We start from the raw sequence: 24,790 nt of genomic DNA on the forward strand, positions 1-24,790 counted from the left end.
ATGCACTCGCACATGAACACTCACAGCTAAACCAGTCTTCTTTAGGAGAGAAATACCGTTGCTGACATAAAACAAAACAAAACAAAAAAAAACTGAAAAACATTTGGCAGGCAGTAAACATAAACTAAGGAAACATGTCCAAACTCATGGAGCTGTCGTCTATCTGACTCGCAGAAAGGTTAGATCAATTCCAGTCCGTTCCTTGCTGAGCGTGTGTATGTGCTTGTATGTGCAGCAATTAGTGGAGGTTCATGAAAGCCTGTTTTCTTCCTGATATTTGCTTTGGAGAGGATAATTAATTATTCTCCTGTAGCTCCATGAGAGCATTTCTCTCTCTTCATGGGCCTTGTTCCTGCTCTGATCAGTTTAATATATATATTTTTTGGCTTCCTACACTGTCTCTTCTTATTTGTAAGTGTGATGAATTACCTTCTGGTTACCTAGGACTCTATTACCCTTGCTGAATACCAATGGGCCATGAGGGATGAATTGGTTCAAGGCCGACATCGGCTATAAGCTTTGAAAGAATATCAGTAATCTGGAAGAGACAGCATGGTTTGAACCAATAAAGGGCAACATCAATGTACATAGAGACATGCTGCGATTTGGAGAAAGAGTGAGGAGAGTTTAGCTTTCATGACTTCTGCTTTCCCATTGGTGCATTTGTAAATATGTATGTGCATGTGTGTTCATTTGTGTGGGTGTGTATTTATCACCATTATCAAGCTTTCTCTGATATCTTTCCTTGGACAAAAAGAAAACCCTCAAAAGGACGATCTGATCTTTTTAGGAGAGGACTGAGGTATGGGTGTGTTGGAAGAGGGAAACCTTTAAAACATGTTGGACAGGGATTAGGAAACACTGTGTTCGGGTAATGACAGGGTCCGGTGAGTAACAGTTACAGTGAGCATTACAGTGAGCGTTAATGCAGATTTCCCAAAAAACAAAAAAGTACAACCTGTGTCCCTGATTTACTGACTGTGTACTACTGAGTGTGAAACCTTCAAAAACATTAATTAAGTTATTATTGTGGTGTCGAAACTGGGAATAAAATGCACGAAGGTGTCTTGGTTGCGGTTTGGTGTGTGTGTGTGTGTGTGTGTGTGTGTGTGTGTGTGTGTGTGTGTGTGTGTGTGTGTGTGTGTGTGTGTGTGTGTGTGTGTGTGTGTAAAGGTCATGTCTCTCATCTCTAAGTGGGCCTCAGTGACAGGGCTGAGTGGCAGCACTCATCAATATTAACTAATGCCCTTCCTTTCATCCACATCATAAATCCATGGAAACAAACACACACCATAGGTTTCAGGTAGGTGTCTGTGTGTGTGTGTGTGTGTGTGTGTGTGTGTGTGTGTGTGTGTCAGATACACTAAAGGGTACATCACCAACAGGAAGCAACACTGCTTGAATTCAATCTAACTAAATGTCACGTTAGATTCATTTATTTTGACATAAATCATTTGTTTGTCTAAAACTTCTCCAACCACCAATGAAGTCGTTTCACAGTGTTGGCCATGCATATTCTCATCATCATCATCATTAGAGACATCCCTCCTGAAGGAAGTCCAGTCTCTACTGTCCCTCTGTTCCCCCGGGAGAGGTTTGTAGTCCAGGTGAGTTCAGAACACCAAGAAAAAAAAAATGCTCAGGGTGTCGTGACAAACATGGGCTGGACGAGGAGGTGACAGATGAAGGTGTAGGTTCAAGTTGTGCTTCGGCAGCTGATGTGTCAGTTCGAGTTTAGATGAAGCCACTCGACACACATCGCAGCTTTTGTCCCGAACTGAAAGCCCGTTAACGGCTAATGAGTAATGAGGAAGAGTAATGACAGACAGAGGAGGCTGTGAGGGAGCCGGCGACAGAGTGAGAGAAGAAATTCTGTAAGTGGTGACCATGACTCAAAGAGGACTGCCAGTGAGAGCTAAAGGACGAGCAGAAGTAGGAAACTGAGGAACCGGAGGAGCACCGTGTTTGTGTTTGCGATTATGTCCGAGAAGCACGCATGTACTTATGAGAGTAACAAAGCAAAGTGAGAGGAATGAAAGCACGAGAGAAGAAAGTCTGCAAATGGAAATCCTTTGATCAGAACATGAAAAAAACAGCAGCAGCTAAGCCGCGAGAGTGAGGAACAACAAAAAGACGTCACAGACAATTACAGCGAACATGGCTCCATTCAGTATAAACACCCTTGTGTTTTGCTAAGGCGACGCGTAACACTTAAAATCCGCTGTCATCTCTTCTCATGCTTTTCATCTTCCAAACGCCAGAGCGTGAAAAACAAACAGAGGAAACAGACTTTTTTTTTTTTCCTCCCTCTTTGCAGCACTGCTATCATGCCCACTGGGAAGGTAGCGGTCTTAATGAAACACATTACGCAGACTGAGGCGGTTGAGGCTCTCGCTGCCTGACTGCATACAAATGTGTAGGTGTGGGTCAGCATGTGTGTTAAAGAGACACGGTCAGCTTTTCATCGCAGCAAAGTCAGATTACCTGGAGGGAGCGCTGCTATTCACTGAGTCTAATAATATTACACACTGTTCATTTACCACTGGGGCTCTCGCGAGCAGGAGGCAGAATGTGGCGCTCGTCTGCAAATCGTTTCAAACAAACAAAGCAATTCTTCAGACATGAATCAATCATGGCCGACGAAGGGAATATTTAAAACGTTTTCCTTCTGCGGTTAATTCGGTGTCACTGAGCACTGACAGACAACACTGCAGTGTGTTGTGGGTGGATTTTTCTGTACCAGCTTCAGGGTTGATAGTCTGTAAAAAAAACCTGCAATATGACTCTCTCACTCTGTCTCATCTTGCCTCAAGGAACTGCAGACCCATAAAATAAGAATATCATTAATATGAGTTTCTGTGCAGACTAAGTATCAGTGTGACTCCCCAAACAAAGATCCATTGTCCCAGTTTCACCTTTAAAACTGGAGGGCTTTGTACTGCAGCTGTATGATCTACAGCTTTTTGGCACCGCAGACCAAAATATTCTTGATGTGATTGGTTTTTTGAGCGAGTAAGACTTCCTTCTGAATACCACAGCTGCTCTGCCAGTTCCACTTCACTGCCTTTCCTTTCGATTAGACCTTCTCCTTCAGATACACGCCCAGCTGTCACCTCCGCTTTGAAATTTCTCTGAGATGTTTTAACATATTTTCTGAGTGAAATGTCCTCAAATATTTTTCAGGAATTCCTATGCTGGTGTTAAGTCACCGTGCAACGTGGGACTGGCACAGTGTTTTGACATTATGCAGGAGTATTCTGATTTTAATGTTTTTTTTCAGATTGTGCTGTATTCCATGTTCTAATTTGGGCTTTTGAATTTAAGTACGGGTTATTTTTCCACTTTGTATTCATGAGTGTAACTGTTCTTAACTAAACTGCAGGACCTTGACTCAAAGGATTTTGGTCAAGAAATTAATTCGCTCTCCAAACCTGCAATCTTCAACACATAAATTAAGAGAAATGAATTGAGAATTTTAATCTATCGAATTAAACCTTGTCGTCTGCCCCTTTACACTTTTTTTTTCCATTGTAAACAGGAAGAAAATGAATAAATTTTAGTCAATACAAGACATAATGTTCATATTTCTGATGAATACAATATTGGTTTAATGAAAGCCATCGCATGAATTCACCGTTTCTAACTTTCTAGACATTCACTGGGATTGCAATTGCTTTTGCTCTTCTCTATTTGTTGTATAGTTAGTTTTTTTCTCTGATTATTGAGTGTAATTTAAAACACTGAAAACAAACCCTGCTCACTTACAACATTGAATGCCTGTAATTTAACACCAACCTTGCCCGCAGTCTTGCTTTTAGCTGCTGTGTCTGTGCAATTGAATACAAGTAAAATATGAAACAGATGAAATTGTGGTGGGATTTGTTGTGGTTGCACAAAACAAACATTAAAAAAAAAAAAAAACAGGTCACCGATTTCCTTAAAGAAATTTCATAACACTCATAAGTATTGCCACAAGAAATGAACGATCTCTCAGAATGTTTGCTGTTATGAATGCGCAGCAACACGTATTTCACTTTGTTCTTGAAAAGAAAAAAAAAAACTTTTATCAAATATAATTTTCTTTTTAGGCCTGAGCACTCATGACAATAATGTAATTTAAAGTGAAAATAAATTGCACATACACAACCTCTGTCATAAAGGGTGCTTATGACAGGCTACGAGCACTTGAGTCGCAGAAGAAGAAAAAGCAGCCAGTTGGATGAAGTGTTGACTGGCCAGACAGCTTCGGCTCTTCACCAAATAACCGACATCACGGACGAGTGGAAAACTCCTGATGTCGAGTGCCGCTCAAAATCAGATACTGAGTGAAGTTACCTCCCACCTTTTCTCTGTCATCAAAACAACCTGAGTTAGTGTGCCGTCCTCACAGTCGATACGCCTCTCTTTCGATCTCATTGATGAGGGAATATAAAGATCTTTTCATTGTGTCGTAACAAACATGTGAGCCGTCACATTATGAAGGTCATACACACCACATCCAATCTCAATTTATAAAAAAAGTACTCATGTTCACATCATGATTGGCAACAAAAAGCTGAAAAGGACCAGAAGGTGCCATAATTGGATCTGATGCTGATTGTGCGTCATAGCCTCCAGCACTACTCATTACAGAAACAACATTTACAGGCTTTAAGAAACATTCTATGGCTTTTGTTGGTGCAGCGATATGTCAGTTTAGTCTCTGGCAGCACACTTTTTAATGAAAGCATGGAAACATACTGAGACACAGTCTGTTTTATTGTAACATGAATTGAAATCAGATTACCTGGAGCGTGTGTGTGGGCTCACTGTGCAGCACCGCATGGTCTAATAACACTGCTTACTTTGTGGCCATCACCACTGAGGCTGGTATGAAATGATGCAACGTTGTGATTCTTAAAGGAGGAAGTAATGCTCTCCAAACGACAACGGAAAAATGCTGCTGCAATGATACCCCCGGGGGTAGATTCAGAAAGTTTTTTTGGGGTGGGATGGGGGGGTAAAAAGAAACCTAGGAACCTGAACATCACAAGACAAAGATCACCACTGACGTCTCGCTTTCATTTTTGGACTGCGAAGTGGAAAAAACTTTTCAATTCTCCAAACACTATTTTGCCATTGTTAATTATCATAAAGTGCTTTTATACATTTAAGTTTTGCAAAGAAAATTACACAGAAATATCCCTGTATTAGAATACAAACTTCCTGTTTGTTCACATTACTTTTGCTTTGGAGTTTTTCCCTTTTGCATAACGATGATCGGTGGCAGCTTTGAGAGTAGAAGTTACATTTCGTCTGTGAGGCAGATTATAACTAAAGTGCAGAAGGGAAAGAGTAATGATGAGCATGTTTTTCTTTAATAACTGAGAGCACAAAGTCCTCTATTCCCCATTACTTTGTGCAGCGTGAGGGATTGCGTTCATGACCCTCTATACACACACCGATGAAATAATGAAAACGTTTAAAAATACATGAACATCTACAAAGAGGGATTCATTAATTTGGTTATGAAATGAAGTATGCAGACTGCAAGAAGTGGAGCTAAATTTCCCTAATCAGTATTCACTTGTAAACCGACTGCAAGACTTCCCGAGTCCTCACGTAACTCCTCGGCCTTTGAGCACGGATCTCTGGTTGTGGACCCGGGAGTTCCTGATCTGTACTTCCTGCAGTGTGTGGATAATCTTGCTGTGTAATATCAACTTGACTGTTTATTTGTTCTTTGTCCTTTCCTCTTCTCTCTTACCATCATCTAACCCCAAGTGGAGCGAGCAGAAAGCAGCTGCCTCTGAGTTTTGATCTGTTGACGGGCTTTTTTCTGCAGAAAGTGGGTTTTCCACTCACATGGAATTGTGTGTAAAGTGCCATGAGATGGCTTCGTTGCGTTTGACAAAATGCACAGCAAATAAAACAGAGCTGAATTTTTTTGTCATTTTGCTAGAGTGGACACATCTGTTCACAGCAGCCTTCATGCATTTTTGCCTTTCCGTGCCCGCCGAGCTTCATACACAGCTGATCTCTCTTGGGTGTGCTGGATGTAAAACACAGTGTGATTTAAATCACCACATCACTGCTGCTCATGTTGAATATAAACAACTATGTTTCTGCTGCTACTTCTCCTACCAGTGTGTTGTTATTTCCCCAGTCACAGCGGCTCTTAGCAAACACACATATAGCTACCAACATAGTACAATTTTTCTGAAACAAGGGCGACTGTTTTCAAGCTGTTGCTGCAGTTTAGCCGTGCAAATATATGTGACGTCTGTCAATGCTGCATGATTGGTTAAAATAAAAGCCATCTAGCTGAAGGGGAAGCTTCAACCCTTGTTGAGTTATCGTTTACTCTGCTTAGGATCCATGCTATTGTTATTAATGCAGTATGCGTAAATAACCACATCCTCTTTAACGAACAGGAAAAGTTACAAATATTTAGCAGTATGTGAATACAGTTGTTTGTACTGACTTTAAAGTGTAGTGAAATCCAACTAAAACATCATTTGGATAGAAGTTAGATTGCTGATTAGTCAGCATTTTCAGATCCTATATTTGTTCCAACCAGGAGGACACTATTCTCCACAGTCATACAAAACTTGATGTATGGTGAAACATGTTCTTGTCACAAGTTTTCGTCAACACTGATTCTAGTTATTATATCACTTTTGACTTGACAACAAAAGGAAAGAGAAAACCCAAACATTTGACACTGACATTACTGATATGTAGCAAATTCAAGAGATCTGAGAAACGACATGTGATGTTACCATAACATTAACCCAGGATTGCCATGGCGTACAAAAAAAAAAAAAAAAAAAAAAAATCCAGATTACGCATCCTGATGCCTTAAAAGTAATTTAAGGTCCTGACTGAGTCATCCAGCGCTGGTAACATGAATACACAGGGGCTCGCTGCAAAGTAAATCTCCTTCCCCTGCCGGGGTTCTCAGATACCATTTCACGATATTTTCCCCAGCGTCGTCATTAAGAAGACACATGACCATGCAAAACATCACCAATAAAGACGGCACAGCGCTAATATCAAACACCTAAAACCATCTACAAGGTGACACTGACATTTACTGGAAGAAGTGACGGAGGCACACAGAGAACGCCTCACGCAAGGAAGCCAGAAATATACAGACAGGGTGGCGAATCAATGTGCATGTGTGTCAGAAAGAGAGAGAGCGAGAGTGAGAGAGAGAGAGAGATGGTGTACAATATTGCATTGGTGTGTGTGTGTGTGTGTGTGTGTGTGTGTGGGTGGGTGTGTTGTAGTAAGCTGTTTCAGGAATCTATTTAATCAAAGCTCTGAGTCTGGACAGCCTGGAGAGAAGAGTGAATGTGAACCTCCTCAGAAGTGTGTGTTAATGTGTGTATACACACTGAGCTTATGTGTGCATGTGTGTATTTATGGTCAGCGGTGTATCAACACGCTTTCAATTATTAATCAGCATGAAACAAGTAATTCCTCCGTGTCCGCAATAGGGATAAAAGGCGTGTTTCTATGTTGGAAACATGGTGGAAAAAAGCCCCCGGAAGGGAAACCTTTGGGTTTTATTGGGTTCAATGGTATCAATCAATCTCATACTGTAGACTGAAGAGTCACAGTTAAATTAACTTGAGCTGTAAAGAGTGAAAAAAGTTGTGGAAAGTTGTAAAATAAAGTAATCTAAATATCTGATGCAAAGATTTCGATACACAGTATGTTATGTAGTTATGTAGTTATGTATTGTGTTTCGTTTTTGAATTTTAACATGGTTACTCTCAGTGTCAATGCAGATGAATTCAGGATATGTCACTATAATACATTTGCATCACCCTGCATATGTAAAAAATATTTCAGGGGTTTTATATTCATAAAAACTACACATTTCTGAACACTTTTTTAAAACAGAATGTAATGTGGAAAAATGAAGTAAAGACAAAAATGTTTAATGAGCTTCAGTGGAAAACATTAAGCTGAACGACTGTGATGATTGCTACAAACAAATAACTTCTTAATACTGCAAGTCAGCAAAGACTTCCAGTTTTGTACAGATGCCAGAAGTTGTTAACAAACGTATCTGGTAATTTGAAATCTTTTAAGCTGTTTTACTAAGAAAAATGACTCCTGGTGAAACTCAAGCTTATTAAATCTGTGGTGGCCTCATTGTCTTTACTGGCAACATAGAAAAGCTATACAGTATTATACTAATTCTGTGTGGCTCAGAAACACAGAGGAGCCGTGTGGAAACACCGTAATGCCGACAGTCAACCTGTTGGTTGGTTTGCCCTCTGCCAGTCACTCGTACCCCCGACATGTTGCCAGCTGTGCTTTGCAGAGATGAGTGAAGAAGAGAAAGATGAATGAGCAGCGAAAGAGAAACTGACTGCACTGAAATTCACTCTATATAAATCGCTCCTCCATATATCCTAGTTCAGAGCTGTCAAACATAAGGCTCATGGACCAAAACCGGCTCCAGTCTTGCCCCTTAAACCACCACGTAAATGGCAGATAGTAAGAAAACAAATTAAAAAAAAAAAAAGGAGAGAACATAACACTGAGACTCAAGCTGAGATGTCTGTGATGCTGCCATCATTTTCATTAAACTAGCCTCAAAGCCATGGGGTCAGGGTGTGTTTATAAAATCATGCATAATGCAACAGGAGAAGTTTCTGGACATTTCAATGTATTTTGCACCACAGGGTATCATTCAAATTTACTTTATGTTGAGATTTTAGTCATTTTCTGGAGTTACTGTTTCATTTTGTAAAAAAAAAAAAAAAAATAGAAACATTTTTCATCACATATACTCTGCACCACGACAAAGAAAAACTTCAAGATTGAAATTTAAAGGTTTTTGTATCAACACTTTACCAGTCCAGTCAACTCAAGATGAAATTGCACTGTATATGGCAGATGAACCGAAGCGTGTTTGATACCCTGATCGAGCTTATCCTTTAACTCAACATGCTTACACAATGAATTATATATTAGATAAGTAAAAGCAAAATATTACAACTACATGTGTCTTTTTGCTTTTCGGTAAAAAAAAAAAAGGACTATAATAAAAATCTCTCTTCGTAACATGTGATGTCCAATTAGCAAAAATCAAGCTGCTTTAATAGTTTTTTTTTTTATGAATGAACTTTGTTACAACAATGTGAGCTATCTGTGAATAAACAGGCTGACGATCAAAACAGAAGTCTTCATAGCATCAAACACCAGCGCATAACTCCAGTACAGAACAGTGCTGAGGCTGTTTACTGATTTAATATAGTTATGCAACACAGGCCAATTGTACTTATCTGACTGTTCACTGCTGAGTATACATATTTAATAAACACCCCCTGATTGACTGGAGCACAAATGTGTGGATACAGGTCTGAAACCTGTTACTTATTCTAAAACAGCAACAACTAGAACACAAATCACGGTTACTCTTATGTGAAGTGTAAATATTCCATCAAAATAATTTACCAGTCATAATGTAGGCACTGAGGATGTGAGCAGTTAAAACATGGAGAACTTTTCTTCAATGAATAAAAAAGGAAACAATAAAGTAAATCCTTGAGTATACATTTTTCTGAGTTTTTACTTTTAAACTCTGAATTTTAACACAAATATCAGTACTTTCTGATTTGTGACTTGTTAAAACCTTCACAGATGATGGATTTGTCGTTTCATGACAGGCGTTCCTCCTGCTTCATCAGCATTTCAGTTGCACAACCTAATTCAAACAGTGTGACAGACTTAGCTTTTATTCTCACTTTTGAAGACATAAATCAGAGTTACAGGGAAGAAAAAAATCAAAGCTGTCGCCAGTAACCATTAAAGATACTGAAGATGCAGAAGTTTCACCAGTGTTCAACAAATATACAACTTCCTGTACTTTACTGTCAAACTATTTGTGCTCCATTTAAAGCTCAGCTAAGTTTTTCAGTTTAATTTTTTTATTCAAAAATCTGATGCAAATTAAACCACAACCGATGTCATTCCTAATGATTCATCTGGTGAATCCATGCTGGTTAACAGCAATCTGATGTGTGCGTCACATGTGCATTTACAGTTTGACTTTAACTTTCAGAAGTGGATGTCAGAACCTCGGACTGTCTGACAGATCAGTGAGAACCAGGCTCCCACAGTTGGTCTCAGTCAGACTGCGAAGATCATCAGGTGCAGCCCGCATTTATATGCAATCCGCGGCGGTCAATAATACGTAAACAGTATGGATTGGTGAATGATTCACTATCGGAACAATCCATATTAACTCACAGTGACAAATGAGGCTTTGCTCAGCTGCAAAAATCAACCACCCAAACCATAATCAAGCACACACAGCACACACACATTCTCTCGAAAACAGAACAGAACAGAACAGAAGAAAAAAAGATGCTTCATTTGTCTTAATATTCAGAAAGTACATGACAATAAAAGTTTCATTCCACACATCGGGAGTCGCATTTCCAGCCATGGCTGCACCACATTCACTGTCTCATCTCTGGCACCGCAGATCAAGCATAACCACCTCTTTGTTATAAATCCTTTCCTCTCCATTTCTTTCTTCTCCGTCCCTAATTCACCTTATCACTTACTGTCCATCTTCATCACACTCTGTTTCAGTGGATTCTTTTCACCGCACACTCACACAGAACCGCAATTATACGTACTTAAGCAATTCCAGTTTGCACACATGCAGTTTGTGGACAGAAATGTGGACACACACACACACACTCAGCAGCCTTTGGTCATGTTAATACACAGATGCCACAGAAGTGATGCAAACACACTCTTACAATGATATGCTTCTCACCATGCAAACAGAGACATCCGTGAATGTGTGTGTAAGCAAGAAACAACAACAACAACAAAGGAGAGACAGTAACTATGTGGATGTGCGACCATGGCACAAGAAAATGAGTTGTATCCCTCCGTGAATAGGGAAAACGATGGGGACCGGGGATTTTTTTCATGCTCCATTCACGCTTTCTGAATACTAGAATAGAGAAGAACTAGCCAAGGTCAGAGGCAGAATTCCCTATTCTAATTCGGTGCATTGCTCTCCACCCGGAGCAAGAGTCAGGGATTAATTTAGAGATCCATTCACCACGCTTGTGCAGAGGAGAGAGAGACGGCAAAATGTGATGAAGAAAAGAATGGGAGAGGAGAAGAGGAGAAGTCTGAGGAGATGGGGTGACAAAGGGGGGGGGGGTGGGAGGATCTGGGGGAAGGCAAGAAGCGTGGATGGAGCAAGAGAGAGGAGAAAGGCAGCAATTGAGGGGAAGACAGAAGTGATTGCGTTTGTTAAGCATCGCCTGTGGAGACTGAGAGCAAAGTGTTCTCGTAAAACAGCTTCATTTACAAAACACACCTTATTTCCTAATGCTGATGAGTCACACACACACACACACACACACACACACACACACACACACACACACACACACACACACACACACACACACACACACACACACACACACACACACACACACACACACACACACACACACACACACACACACACACACACGTCCTCCATCAGTCCGATAACATGGGTTTTCAGTTAATTAGGGCCTTTGTTGGTGTGAATGAGTGTGTGTGTGTGTGTGTGTGTGTGTGTGTGTGTGTGTGTATTTGTCCAGGGTTATGTTCTTCTTACAGAGTCGTCTGGGATCATCTCCAGCTGACAGCAGACCTTGACTTGAACAAGGCGGTAGGAAAAAAATGGAAGGATACTACGGAGGTAGACGGACACAAACTGGGAGAGTGGATGAGGCAAAAAAGGAAGGAAGGAAAACTAAGAGCCAAGAGTTGATCAAGCTGCAAAAAATAGCACTCTTTATTACAAAGACGTTTCCATCAATAACAACAACAAAATAAATAAATAAAAACTTCTAAAACTCAAGACAAATGCATTTGTTTTACATTTCTTTTCCATTACATTTGAGAACTGGACGTTCAGGACTAGCAGAAGACAGTGGGATCTGATGAAAAATAGTATAAAATATGGTCAGGCTGGCTGCACGGTGGTCTAGTCTCAGCAAACACTGAAATGTTTATGTATTTCTCTGCAAGACCAGGTGAGGTCCTACTTCCCCGAGTCAGTGATGCATCGCCATCACAGATATAAAAGATGAGCCAAAGGCTTCAATGCGCCGCGTGGTAATGGTACAGATACCTTTGTTCTGGATGTACTGCAGTATTGTGGGTATATAAGGTTCATTAAGTTCTTGTTCGAGTGATGTTTCCCCCAAGAGCGTCTGAAGCTGCTGAGAAACTTCTGATGGGAAACTTGCAAACTATAAAGGTGTAAGTCTTTTTCCATTGTTACCTTGGGAGAACGTCCCAGTTTGGCACAGAGCACAGGAACCTTCTGGACTTTACAGGTTTTCCTTGTGCATGCATGCATTTTCACCAGGTACTGTTCTACTACACTACTACACCTCACAACCTAAAGACACACATGCTTAAGTGCAACACTGCTATTAAAAAAAAAAAAAAGGCACACATACTTATTTTCTGACATCAGAAGGAAAGAGGACTTTGAAGCTTTTTGCTCCTCAGCGTATTCGTGCTCCTCTCTGTATGTTCGAGGGGAGGCACCTGATGTGTGTTCATTCACTGTGCAGCTTTTCAATCGGCAGAAACGGAGGCAGCGTGTGAGGATATCTGTGGGCCGGGATAGTGGATGGACTATTAATTTTTCAATCATCGCAGGATGTATTAACTAATCTATTCATTCATGTGGGTCTATAATGCAGTTGGGAGGAGAAAAAAAAAAACAAACTTGAAAATTGCATCGCACAGTTTTGATTTATGATTGCGTGCGACTTGCATCTGGCTGCATTTAAACCTTATCATAATCCCCTCCAAGGATATTAAAAGTCTGCATTTAGTTTGCCCATGTAAAATAAACACACATCATAAATCCATTGCCAGATGAACTTCAAAACCTCTCACATTTTAAAGTGCCCTTTTGAGAGTCGTTTCTTTGTTCCTGTTACACATATTGAAATAATATTGTGAGGAGAAGCACTGTATTGTTGTTTAATACTGTATTGATTTTGCTGGCTCTGCCTGGTTAACAGCCCCAGTGGTCGATTTGTTAAAGCTTAATGAGATAAGGAGGTAAAACATTACAACGCAATCACCTGAAATTTTTAACTAAAATAAGATGGATGAGCCGCACGGCTGTACTAACAAGGGGATGTGATATGAAACGACACCCCTGAGAGGAATTCAGTCTTTCTGCACGAAAACCAATCTACCACCAAAACATCTTCACAATGAACAATCTTCAGATTCAGCAGAGAGATTTTCCTTTTAACATTTTTGACTGTCGTCAAAACATAACCCCAACACACTCTTCAGAATGTTCAGGCCCAGCGCTCGCTTTTGCACACATTAAATCAAAATAAGCCCATTCAGACACACAATGAAGCGTATATAGAGAATAACCAGAGCTTTCATTTCCTCTCATTCACACTGGAGGGGGAGATTCTGTTGCAATTCTTTCGAAACACTCAAAACATGGGCGGAAAAACAAAACACACCTTGCTGTAATGTAGGCTTCAGATCGTAGTGTCAGAAACCTCTGTCCACTAATAGACATCTGAAAGCCAATTATCACATTTCTGTGATGGATAAATATGAAAATGAAGCTCAAACATTAAGAGCGAATCACCAAGTGAGGATATCTATCCAGCCTGAGAGGAGGAGCTGTGACCGTCGTGTTTTTGCCTAATTTAAGACACTAATCATATCATTTTCAGCTCATTCACCCACACCAGACAGACTAAAGGAATTAACCCTCTTAACTGTAACTACACAGACGGTACATGTTTATTTTGATTTCATGGCTGTGGAATGGTCTAAAAATCTGCAATTAGTTTTTTTTCTTTGGTCAATCTTAATAACTTCAGCTTTCAAAGTATGTTCGTTTTTTTTTTAAGAAACTGAAAAGTTCATGTTAAATATGTTGGATCTGGTCTGTGATGGACAGTCGGCATGAAGACGAGAATATAACACACAGAGCTATCATTTCTAAGGAAAAAACACCAGGATACGAACCAAAGCGTGAAACCTTGTGGTCTTGTTGGCAAATGTTTACAGAATATTTACCTGCAGAAATCACTTTCAGCTCAGACTGTGTGAAAGATGTGCACCAAATAAGACAAAATGTTTCTTAATGTGGGGTTTTAATCTTATGAAGTGCTCCTACAACGCTTATTAGTTCTTTTTCCCATTACATTATCTCAGTGGAGAAATATGCAGAAGACGTAGATGGTTCACTGCCAACACTGATTGTAGTTAATTTCACTGGAATGAGCCAAGAAACGTCTGAATGTTTTCTTTAAAAACTCGCACTGGACTTTTCTCAAGCTGCTTCTGATTGTATTCTCAGTCCTCCACCATCTATGGTAATAACGTAGTGGTCAGAGTTTGAAACTTTATGACTGGATTCTGTGTCAAAGTTAAATTTATACCCTTGTAACACTTTTAAAATCAAAACAATGCAGGCACCTGTAGCTTGCATATCTGCTCTGCACTGTTGGCAAAACAGTGTTGTTCATGTTTACTCGCCGGAGCAAACACCGGAAAAAAATCTCTTACAGGCTTTCAGGTTGAGAGTCAGTGCGACGGATTAAATCTGGAGTCTCACAGAACAGACAGGGATGGTGAAAGATTAGCTGTCATCCTTCAAAAGATCACAGAGGACACAAGTACCAACTGTTCCCCTCTGTTCTGAACACAAAGGGCCCATTTTCAACACTGCCTGCAACTCTTGCCAGACTCATTTCATCACTGTAATAATTTTTATATGGTAGAGATAATGTGAGGAAATGTGACCGTACATATGGAAACAAAACTGAGCCAAAGATGTCAGAACAGCCAGAATCAACCACTTGACTCAGTCTCACAACGTGCCACGGCGAGGAGTTTTTCTTGTGAGACTTTCAAATTACACCTCACGGAGTCCCGGATCAACATTTCGAAGTGGCAATTTCTTCAACAAGCCAATTTTCCAACAATATCCACCGAAGACGCCCTCAGCAGCTGTAATGCACATCGCAAACTTCTGGAGTTACAGCTCCACTTTTTAAATAACTTCAGTTCCTAATTAAACCAATCGTTATCCAGCAGTAAAGAGAGATTAGCTACAGACTGAAACACTGAGAGGGCACAGTAATGAGCGGAGGGGAGAAAGGAAGACAGTAAATACCTCAGTCTTATTTTCGCTCGCACACATCCAAAGACTTACATGCGTTGGTGACTGCGAAGCTGTTGGCCGTCTCTATGTTGTCCACATGCGGAACCAGGTTAAAGGGCGCTTCCGTAGCATTAGGGCTGGTGTTGTGAAGGAAGATCGCGAGTCGAAACGCCGTGTACTCCTGATCAGTATTCCTAATGAACAGTCCACCTAGAGAGAGGCAGAGGAAAGAGGATGATGGAGAGGGAAGGAAGTGAGTTATTGTAGGGCGGAGATGGGGAAATATGGTGGGAGAGCGAGGGAGAGACGGGAAGAAGGTGAGTAATGTGGGGAAACAGAGATAGATGGGAAGGGCAGAGAAAAACAGAGAGGAGGAGAGAGGGAGAGTAATGCAAATCCTTCATTAGCATTGCCGCAAAAGGTAATTTGTCTTTCAGCGAACCCTCTCAGTCTCACCAACAAACATGAACAAACACACTTGAGGATATTCACACATGCTTCACCTGTCATTGATCAAATCTAAAAAAAAAAAAAAAAAAAAAAAACAGAGAGAGAGAGAAGAAAGCAGAGACAACTCTATTGACAAGAAAAGTCCTCAAAGAGATAATTAGTCAAAGAGGCTATAGGAGAGGAGGAAGGCCAGATTTAAAGTGTAAAACAAAAGCGTTTGTGATGAAAGAGTGCTGAGTGATGCTTGGTTTAAAAATTCAAGGATGTCAATAGAAAGAAAGAAACTGCTGAACATTAAGAGTGAAAGTGGGAAAAAGCGCTAAATCATAAAACGGGACAAAATAAACATGAAAACATGTTTTAGGAATTTAATACAAATGGCAAATCCTGGAATAGCAGCCCCGGTATTAATTGACTTAACCACTTGGTGCTCATGTGATGCTTTTAGCGAATTCCCAAGTGTCCAACGTGTCCTTCATAAAAACGGGACGTCTCGTCTTACATGAGGTTTTCATAATGTGGGGGAATGGATGCTCCTTCACAAAGCTTGGACCACATCACACCCTAAACTCTCTCTCTGTGCCTGCTATGGCGTCGTCTAACAAGTGATTTTTATTGGAAAGGACGACTTTGATGCAGGACTAGAGCTTATGATAGCTGGTGAACATGTGATATTTGATTAGTGTGAATAGTTTCTTGCAATTCAAGGATTAAATGTTCTCTCTCTCTCTCTCTCTCTCTCTCTCTCTCTCTCTCTCTCTCTCTCTCTCTCTCTCTCCTGACTCTGCCCTGCTTTTTTCCATCACATGTATGTTTACAGGTCCCACAAGCAGTGTTTCAGAGGCAGAGGACTGACTGTTCACTTCTTGATCACATTTTCTGAATTTTGTGTTCACGTCTCTGATTTGCACCCAGTGGCTACAAACTGTTAAATAATGTTGTAATGAAATTAAATATTTCCATTTTCAACTTTTTTTTTTTATTTGGGGACAGAATCATCTGAACTGATGATTGATTTCACGCTGCACCTTCTGTCTGGCTCGATCTTCTCTGTGCAACTTTAAATTGCTTCCCTGAATAATAGATTTATTGTCTGTGAAGCAGGACATGGAGCCACTCCAGGTGCAAAACACTTTGTCTAAACTGATGGTGAACCAGTCTGAATGGTGCGGTGCCCCGTCCCACACTAGATCTGTGCCTTACTTCCTGCTTCAATGATAAACTTTGTTAAAGAAGCGCTGCAAATTGTTTTTCTTGTTATTGTTGATTTGCTCAGAGGTGCACCGAAAAGCCCACTTCAACCACGGCCTGGTGTGTGTTTTCGAAAGCTTTCGTTTCCCAGTTCGGATGGAGATGAATGACTGCAAAACTGTTTCAGTCTGGAAGGTGTTCTTAAAAAAGTACTGTTGACAGCCACAGAAAATGCATCGTCTTAAAACCAACAAGGCAATGAAACTTCTCTCATTTCACTTGAAAACTTTGCAGACAGGCACAGGGCTGAGCCATGACTTCTTAGCCGCCCAGACTTTCCGTGCTTGCCTGTGTCTCTTCCATCATCACGATTCTCACTAATCCTGCACAGGTTCTGACTTCAGACATGAACATGATAAAATCATGCTTAATGGATTTCACTTATAGCGCTTTTCCACCGTTTGAGCAGGTTCCAGATCACATCATCCCATTCGCACACATCAGTGGAGGCAGCTGCCGTGCAGGGTGCACAGTCCACCCACTGGGAGCAGTTTGGGGTTCAGTGTCTTGCTCAAGGATGCTTCAACATGTGGACAGACAGGGAATCGCACCTCTAACTTTACGGATGACAGATGATCCAACCTAAGAACGTAATACTACCAGCTCTTATGATCAATGTGCAATGAAAAGCAGAGGTTTTCTGTGCTAATTAGAGCTTTTTAATGTGAAATATCTATTGTACATGTAGCCTGAAAGCATTCAAAGTGTTTCTCTTGTGTTTTTCATTGAGGCTTTGTGTTGTATTAATTTGTTTCTGTTTCATTTAAACTTAATCCATTTCTGAAAATGTGTGCTTTAATTAACTTCAGGTTAGGTTCAGGTTTTAAAAAAACAGAATAAATGAAAAAAAAAGAATTTAATGGTGACTGGGGAACTATTTACTTAAAAATGTCACTCATGGCAGATTTCTCCTTGGCTCCCTTAAGTTTTAAAGTTGTCTGATCTAATGCAAGTGAGATAATCAACAGGTAAGGGACTTATGCTCTTCAGATGAATGTGAACACCACAGACACGTTTTTGTCTGAAGTGAAGCTCAAACATCTGCAAAGAAAGCAAAAACATGCAATCCCACCCGAAGTTTGATAACATGTAAACAACCTGAGATGAACTGTTTTATATTGTTCCACTGTACATTTCAAAGTCACTGGCTTTTTACTTGGAATTCAAATCCAGTAGATCACTTCAGAGCTTCTTGATGAGTTGAAATAAACGAATGCGATTTAGGTTTAATTGAATCCGACTCAGTTCAGCTGAATTGGATTACACTGACAGACAGCTAAATCTTCTAAATCTTGACATTGCATTTGGAGAGAGAGAACAAGGAGGGAGGGAGAAAAGATGACAGGGAGGAGTCGGGAGGAACATATTGACAGACTCCATGACATGTGCTTACATCTGTGCTGCTCTGGCTCAAAGTTACTCATATTTTCTCAGTGCCTCTTTCAGACAAAGTGATAAACATGTAGACACAACAAACACGAGCAGCCAGACGGTGTGTGTTGCATTAATGGTATAATTTCACCCAAACACTATCATGCTATGACTGAAAATTGACATTTTTTTTTATCCAAATGTTGAAATGCAAGATTTTTTTGGGCAGAAATCCATTTTGAAGCACAATTTAGATTACTTCAGCTGGATGAGGAGTCTGGATGTGTCCCAAAATGACACGTTATTGCAGCAGTTTCTCCAACAGATTTCTCAAATATCCACCTCTGTCTCTTTCCTGTGGTTCAGCATTACTCAACTGTGCGCTTTTTCTTGACATTACTCTTGCGTGCAATGCAGATATATGCAAATGCATCCTCAAGTGAACCGGAGAACCCGAGAATCAAGTAAACGATCACGTATACACATGAGAGTGTTTCAGGGGGACGGCTGGAAGGAGTGCAGAGAAGAACACGAGCGTGCTGCTCGATCACATGTGCTTGATACAGGATGAAAGTGCAAGCAAGCATGTTCACTGTGTGCACCGAGGATGTGCGCCCGCTCGCCGCTGTTTCGTATCAGTCTGAGTTTGCAGCATACACGGTGTGCGCGTTTTCTATAACTGGGTGTGCACTTGCACACATGCGTGCCCGGAGATCGGAGGAAATATGTGTGTGTGCCGAGCAGAAAACGTTTAGCGCATTAAGTTTATTGGCAGCTGTAGGGAGACAGAGTCAAGGAGCCGAATCTCATTATAGGACCTCCCAGCTGCCCCCCACAAGGAGTGATGCAGTGCATTCATTATCACACACATGCCTGCACGGATGTGTGTTTGCCTGTGCTTAAAGAGAGAAGGGGGCAAACGGGAATATGCGTGCGTGGTGCACATGCACCGGACAAGCCAATCGTTATCTAGATTCAGTTAAGTTCATCGCTGATCTGTAAAGAGGGTAGATGGATGGGCTTATCCCGCACTAACATGGGGTAACTGGAAAAGGGCAGAGAGAGAGAGAGAGAGAGAGAGAGAGAGAGAGGGAGAGAGAGAATACTGCAGTGTCTAAACACTGAAGAAGACTAGAAGGGGAACAAAGCTCGCTGAAACATTCATGAACCCACAACAGCTTTTAAAATACACTCAAATACAGTAAAAGGACAGATAGACTCCGAGAGTTTGTGTGCATTCATAAACTATATGAGTCACGGCACAGAAGCACGATATCTGGAACAGAGAACTGAGGGAATGATGCGCCACAGAGATGTTTCTGTAGTTGTGTATTCTTCAGTTTCAACACGACTGAGTTGCATTTATTCAATTTTGGAGAGTTGGAGCATCTCTTCCAGTGTTGACGGCAGTCAAAACAAAATCTTCAGATATTCAGTGAAGTGTGTCAATTCTGAGTGTCTGTGCGTAAAATCGGTAATACTCCAACTCACCTATCTGCACCGAGCTGGGGAAAGCCCCTGCCGCGAGTCCCCAAAGGGCGGAATACACCCCAAGAAAGTGCCAAGAAAAAATAATAATCCTCATTTTTCTGTCCTTCAATCCTTTCAGAAACTGTTGAGAGACATCGAGACGGAGACGGGGGATGCGAAAGAAAGAAAAGACGCCAGGAGAAAAAAAAAAGGGAAAAGAAGAAAGATAAGAACGGTTTTTCCCGTGTCCTCCTGGTGATATTCCTATTCCATGGTGGTTTCGTTGTGTTTTTCTGTTTGTTTTTTTCTTCCCTGCAGTGTCCGCCCGGGAAAGCGCTGCGTGTCCGGCTCACATGTAAAGATGGGGAGAGAGAAAGAGTGGGGAAACTCGCTCCGATGATTGGCGAGCTGCGAACAGTCTGCATGGAAGCACTGGACATGCGCGCCTCTCTCTCTCCCTCTCTCTCTCTCACCCCTTCCTTTCTATCTCCCACTTTTCCTCCTCAGTCTGCAGTATTTAAGTTGCCGTAACACTGCTTTATTGACAGGGTATGACCGAGAAAAGGGGCGGAGGGACGGAATCCCTGCGAGGAGTCTTACGTGTTTATTCGCACTTTTTCCTCTGTGGACGCAGCATTTAACCTCGCAGAAATCATATTGCTATCCATCCCCCATTCCTCCATCTGTGCGCAAAGGACCGAGTGCGCGCAGGGAATAAACCCGAGAAAGAGTTGCAGAAAAGCTGCGGGTTTGTGGTGCTGTGATTGACGGGGCAAAAGCAAACGGAGTGAGCGACGGGGAGCTTGCGCTTGCGTCTAATTAATTGCATTACAAACCGACTCCGTCCTTACGCAGCGGCCCACGCCGCTTGTCAAAACACACTCCGTGTGTCCCACCACCGAGAGAGAGAGAGAGAATGAAAGGCTGCGCTCTGAGCGGCTGACAGAGGGGAAACCTCAGGGCCGCCTTCAACATGCGGGACCTGCTCAGATCATCATTATTCCACCGTCACGGCCCCTCCCGAGCGCAAACATCTGGCCACGGAAAGAAGAATAAGAAGCGCATTCAGCCGCTGGAAATAAATAAATAAATAAATAAAAAATCCTGGAGTAGTTTCATACACTCGCGGTGCATGAAATAAACCCACGGTGGTGGAGGGGATTCATAGCCTGGAGTGGCTACTTTCTGTTAAAGTACATTATGTTACAGCCGTTTCCCTCTCAGTGTCGTTTAATCCAGCCTGCCGGTAGCAGGTCGGTAAAACTGACAGACGGTCTGGGATCACGTAGTTACACGGTGGAGAGCGGTTTCATTTTTCCAGATGGCAAAACGAAAGGGATGCTTCACGGCTTGTCCCAGTGAAAGATGCGCTCTGTCCTCTGATGGCTTTTCCCACCGGGCTCCAGCGCACTATAGTAAATCAAATTGTATGGACACAATGCGAAAACACTTTGCATTAGCCAACCTGAAGCGCTGCGTGACTCACATTTCACTTACTGTGACTCACACAGTTCTCATTTTATAAAGGAACTTCATTGGACTGCGCCTGACAGCATATTAGGAAAGACACAGTCTTCTTTTGGTATATCTGCTATATTTGCTGCGCAAATAATGGATCTGTTATTTGAGCAAAGATAAATCAATTGCACACTGCATTTTAGCCAATACCAGTGCAGGTTTATGCTTGCGCAATCTGACCTTGTGCATTTTATTATTTTCACATCAATGGGATGCCCCCTTACACTTACCTTAACCTTAGTAAGGATGCATTATTTACTCATCTTGGAGCTTGGTTTGCATAATCAGTGTGCATGCGCTTACTGTTTAATTGCATGAGTGATATTCATCAATATGCTGAGGGTTAATGCAAACGATTGTATTAGACTATTTCGTGCTTGTGTTTGGTTTGTAAATTTGATGATTGTCTCAGCTTCAGGTTCTCCATCAAGTAAATGCTATGCGCCCTCAGCTCCTCCAACACACTGACAGCCTCTGTCCATGGTGCTGAAGCCAAACTGCGCTACAGGCAGACTGCAGGATGGAGGGCAGGGCTCTCTTCCCTGCCCTCACACAGGCTGAGCGCACAGGGTTTGCAGGTATTGATGAAAACAATCACCGCGCCAGGAGGCGATGTTGATTAGATGCTTCCCTTTGGATCACGTTGTGTTAATTGGGGAAAATCACAACAGCGCTACAAAGTGTGACGTTTGCCTCAAGGTGACATGGCACAATGCATATACAATATGCCCAGCTGGGTGGTTTTATGATACATTTTCTTTCACAGTGAAGTGGGAAGGGTTAATGTAGTTTTAAAACTAGAATCATACAAAGGAAGACTTTTACTGAGGCGAAAACCATTACACAATGTAAAGAGGTAATGCAAGGTGAATTTACAGCCATAGAATTGATTTTATTTGCACAATATCCATCTTTCCAGTGTGTTAAAGGCAGTGCAGTGAAACTAATCTAAAGTAATTTTTAAAACTTTTCTTGGTGGATCAGGATTAGGCCATCTGCACAGTAACTACTTTGTTTTTCTTTCTTTTTTGATGGTAATGATGATTCATTGTCATTTATTTTTACTCCACAGTAACTCCACAAGTGTAGAGTTATGAAAAATAAGTTCCACAGAAGATTTTATTTGCTCAGTTCTGTTATTGGATACTAACTTTATACTCTGCGCTTTATACTCTCAAGGTTCAATACACAAAATAATCAGTTTAATACTGTGAACATTCATCTTCCATATGGTTTTATCTAACTTAGGGTTACAGTGGCTGAAGCCTCTCTGAACTGGCATTAAATAAAAGACTGGATACACACATTGGACAGGTCAGCTGCCCAGAAGAACAGAGGAAAAAAAATCAAACATACAAGCCTTCACACGCATGGTCACTTTTCGGATACAAATTCACTAAACACGTGTCTTTAGATTATGAAGGAAAAACAGATGGGCAATATCAAAAGACTGATAACAAGCTGGAACCAGCTTTGAGAGTCAAATGCCAGCTAGTTCTGTTATGCCAGTGTGCACCTCAAGATGGTGTAGTGAGTCAGATGAGCTCCTAGTTTGCTCAGAGTGAAACAGAAATATAACACAGAAGCGTCCGTCCATCCATCTTCTAGTGTTTAATACAAAGTGACCAGACAAGACAATTCAAGCATTGCTTCCACTACAAAAAAGTTAAGAAGCCTTCCAAAGCTGTATATTTAATTGACTTCTTTCCAGCTGAAATAGTCGGCTGTCGGACCTAAGACTTGAAAATGTGTCAGCTATTTATTATCAAATGAATGCTTAGAGGTGCTACACGGTTACACAGTTTCCTATTTAATTCTATAAGTCCACTGAGTACAGCCTTACCATAATTATGTTTTCTTCAAGGTCTGTTTACAGTATCTTGCAATCTTATGTATATAAGCACAGTATGTTTTTGCGTTGCCTCTAAATGGAATTATGCTAATTTATCCAGTGGGGTGGGGGTGAGGGGGTTGGAAAAATTAAATAATTTGTGGTTTTGACAATGAAAGAAGCCTTATATCAAAAAACTGTGCATGCTTCCCTGTGGATAAATATATAGACAGGATGTGAATGAGCAGCTTTTCTTCATCGAAGTAGATGGTTTCTCTATTAAAGTGACAGTCGCAGATGCAAGAGAATGTTTGAATGTTTACATGGTTCCTTTTTCATTCAAGACAAACAAAAAAAAAAAAAAGATTTCCATTGCTGACAAGAAATTCGTAGTTTGATCATTTCTGGAAAATTGCAACAATTTCCAAATAAAACCACAAATTACAATTTTAAAGAAAACCAAAGTAGTTTTCCTCAGTGTGGCTGAAACGGTCAAGGTGAGGATGAACGCTGTAATCAGATCAGATGAGCACAGGAACAGACACAGGCAGTCCTGATGGTACACACAGTCCAAACATGCTGATTCAATTTTCCCCCGAATAATTGAATGTCAAGTATTGCTTGTCTCTGTTAGTTGTTCATAGACTGACTAATCAAAAAGAATCAATTGATTGATCCGTGTGGTCCATCCTTAGTGATTAGTTTGTTCAGTAAAGACGTGACCAGTCGATCTGAAGCAAAGCAAAATGAAGTGAAAACAACCCTATTCTTAAAGATTCCAAAGCTCATAGAAGCCCATTTGACCAAGTTGGAAAAAAAAAGACTTTTCTTTTTTCAAAGATTAGGATTTTGAGGAATTATTTGAAAGATTCAAGTGTGAGCAGCACAATCTTGCACCAGCAACAGTGAAGCTATTGGAAATACACTGTCATTTGTTTGTCTTGTAGAAGCTCTGAATCTCCCGTTTTGCCGATTTCAGCCAGGAAGCTTTTTCACTTCCATTGGAAATGCACAAAGTTAATATCGACTCTTGCACACATTATCAATGCATTCCATGAGGAATTGTGGAAAGTAAAGTATTTTGTTTGATGGACCATACAGTTTAGAACCAACAAATCTTATTTTAGGTTCCAGTGACAGAATCTGTTCGGTACTCGGTGCTCTGCTGCTAAAAAAAAAAAAAAAACAGCCACTACTAATACCAAAATCCTCAGGGGTGAACAGTAACTGCACTCCACAGAAAGCAGAATATCGCAGAAAAATTAACAGCCATACACAATTTAAACAAACATGCAGGAGACGTGGCAAAACTGCTCATATAGTGTAATGAAGTAGAAGTATAGATACCTCTTTAATGAAATGCACTAAGTAGAATTACTGGTTGAGCTAATTTACTGAAGTAAAAGTAATGTAGTACGAGGTCAGAGATCTACTCAGTACAAAATAACTTATTATTTTTAACTTGCTTTTCTAACTATAGGAATGAAATATTCAATGATAGCCATAAGATATACTTTTTTTCTTCTTTCGGCTGCTCCCCATCTCATCCCGTTCAAGGCTCATTCTTCCTCTTCTTTTACACCATCCATCTCCATCAACTCCTTCTCCACCACCATGAATTTTCTCCGGTCTTCCTTTTCTCGTCCTCTTTCTTCTTTCTTTATCTCAAAATTGCTCAACCTTAGCTTTCCATCTGGTCTTTATAAAAC

The 24,790-nt window shown here is 40.9% G+C and overlaps 1 protein-coding gene across 6 annotated transcripts in view; it reads right to left on the reverse strand.

Annotated features, from left to right (window-relative positions):
• Positions 1–20,079, reverse strand: part of gria4a (glutamate receptor, ionotropic, AMPA 4a) — a 127,448-nt gene extending 107,369 nt beyond the window's left edge. For 5 of the 6 annotated variants that reach the window (XM_030109461.1, XM_030109464.1, XM_030109462.1 and 2 more), the window contains exons 1-2: positions 19,754–19,936; positions 15,242–15,400 (exon numbers count right to left, since the gene is read on the reverse strand). In XM_030109461.1, coding sequence (XP_029965321.1) covers positions 15,242–15,400; positions 19,754–19,847 — 253 coding nt within the window. In that variant the 5' untranslated portion in view covers positions 19,848–19,936. Of the gene's footprint in view, positions 1–15,241; positions 15,401–19,753 lie in introns of all 6 variants that reach the window. The other variant, XM_030109466.1, reaches the window with a different exon arrangement.
• Positions 20,080–24,790: the final 4,711 nt, after the last annotated feature.

Source organism: Salarias fasciatus, chromosome 14 (assembly GCF_902148845.1).
Source record: "Salarias fasciatus chromosome 14, fSalaFa1.1, whole genome shotgun sequence".
Classification (NCBI taxonomy): Eukaryota; Metazoa; Chordata; class Actinopteri; order Blenniiformes; family Blenniidae; genus Salarias; species Salarias fasciatus.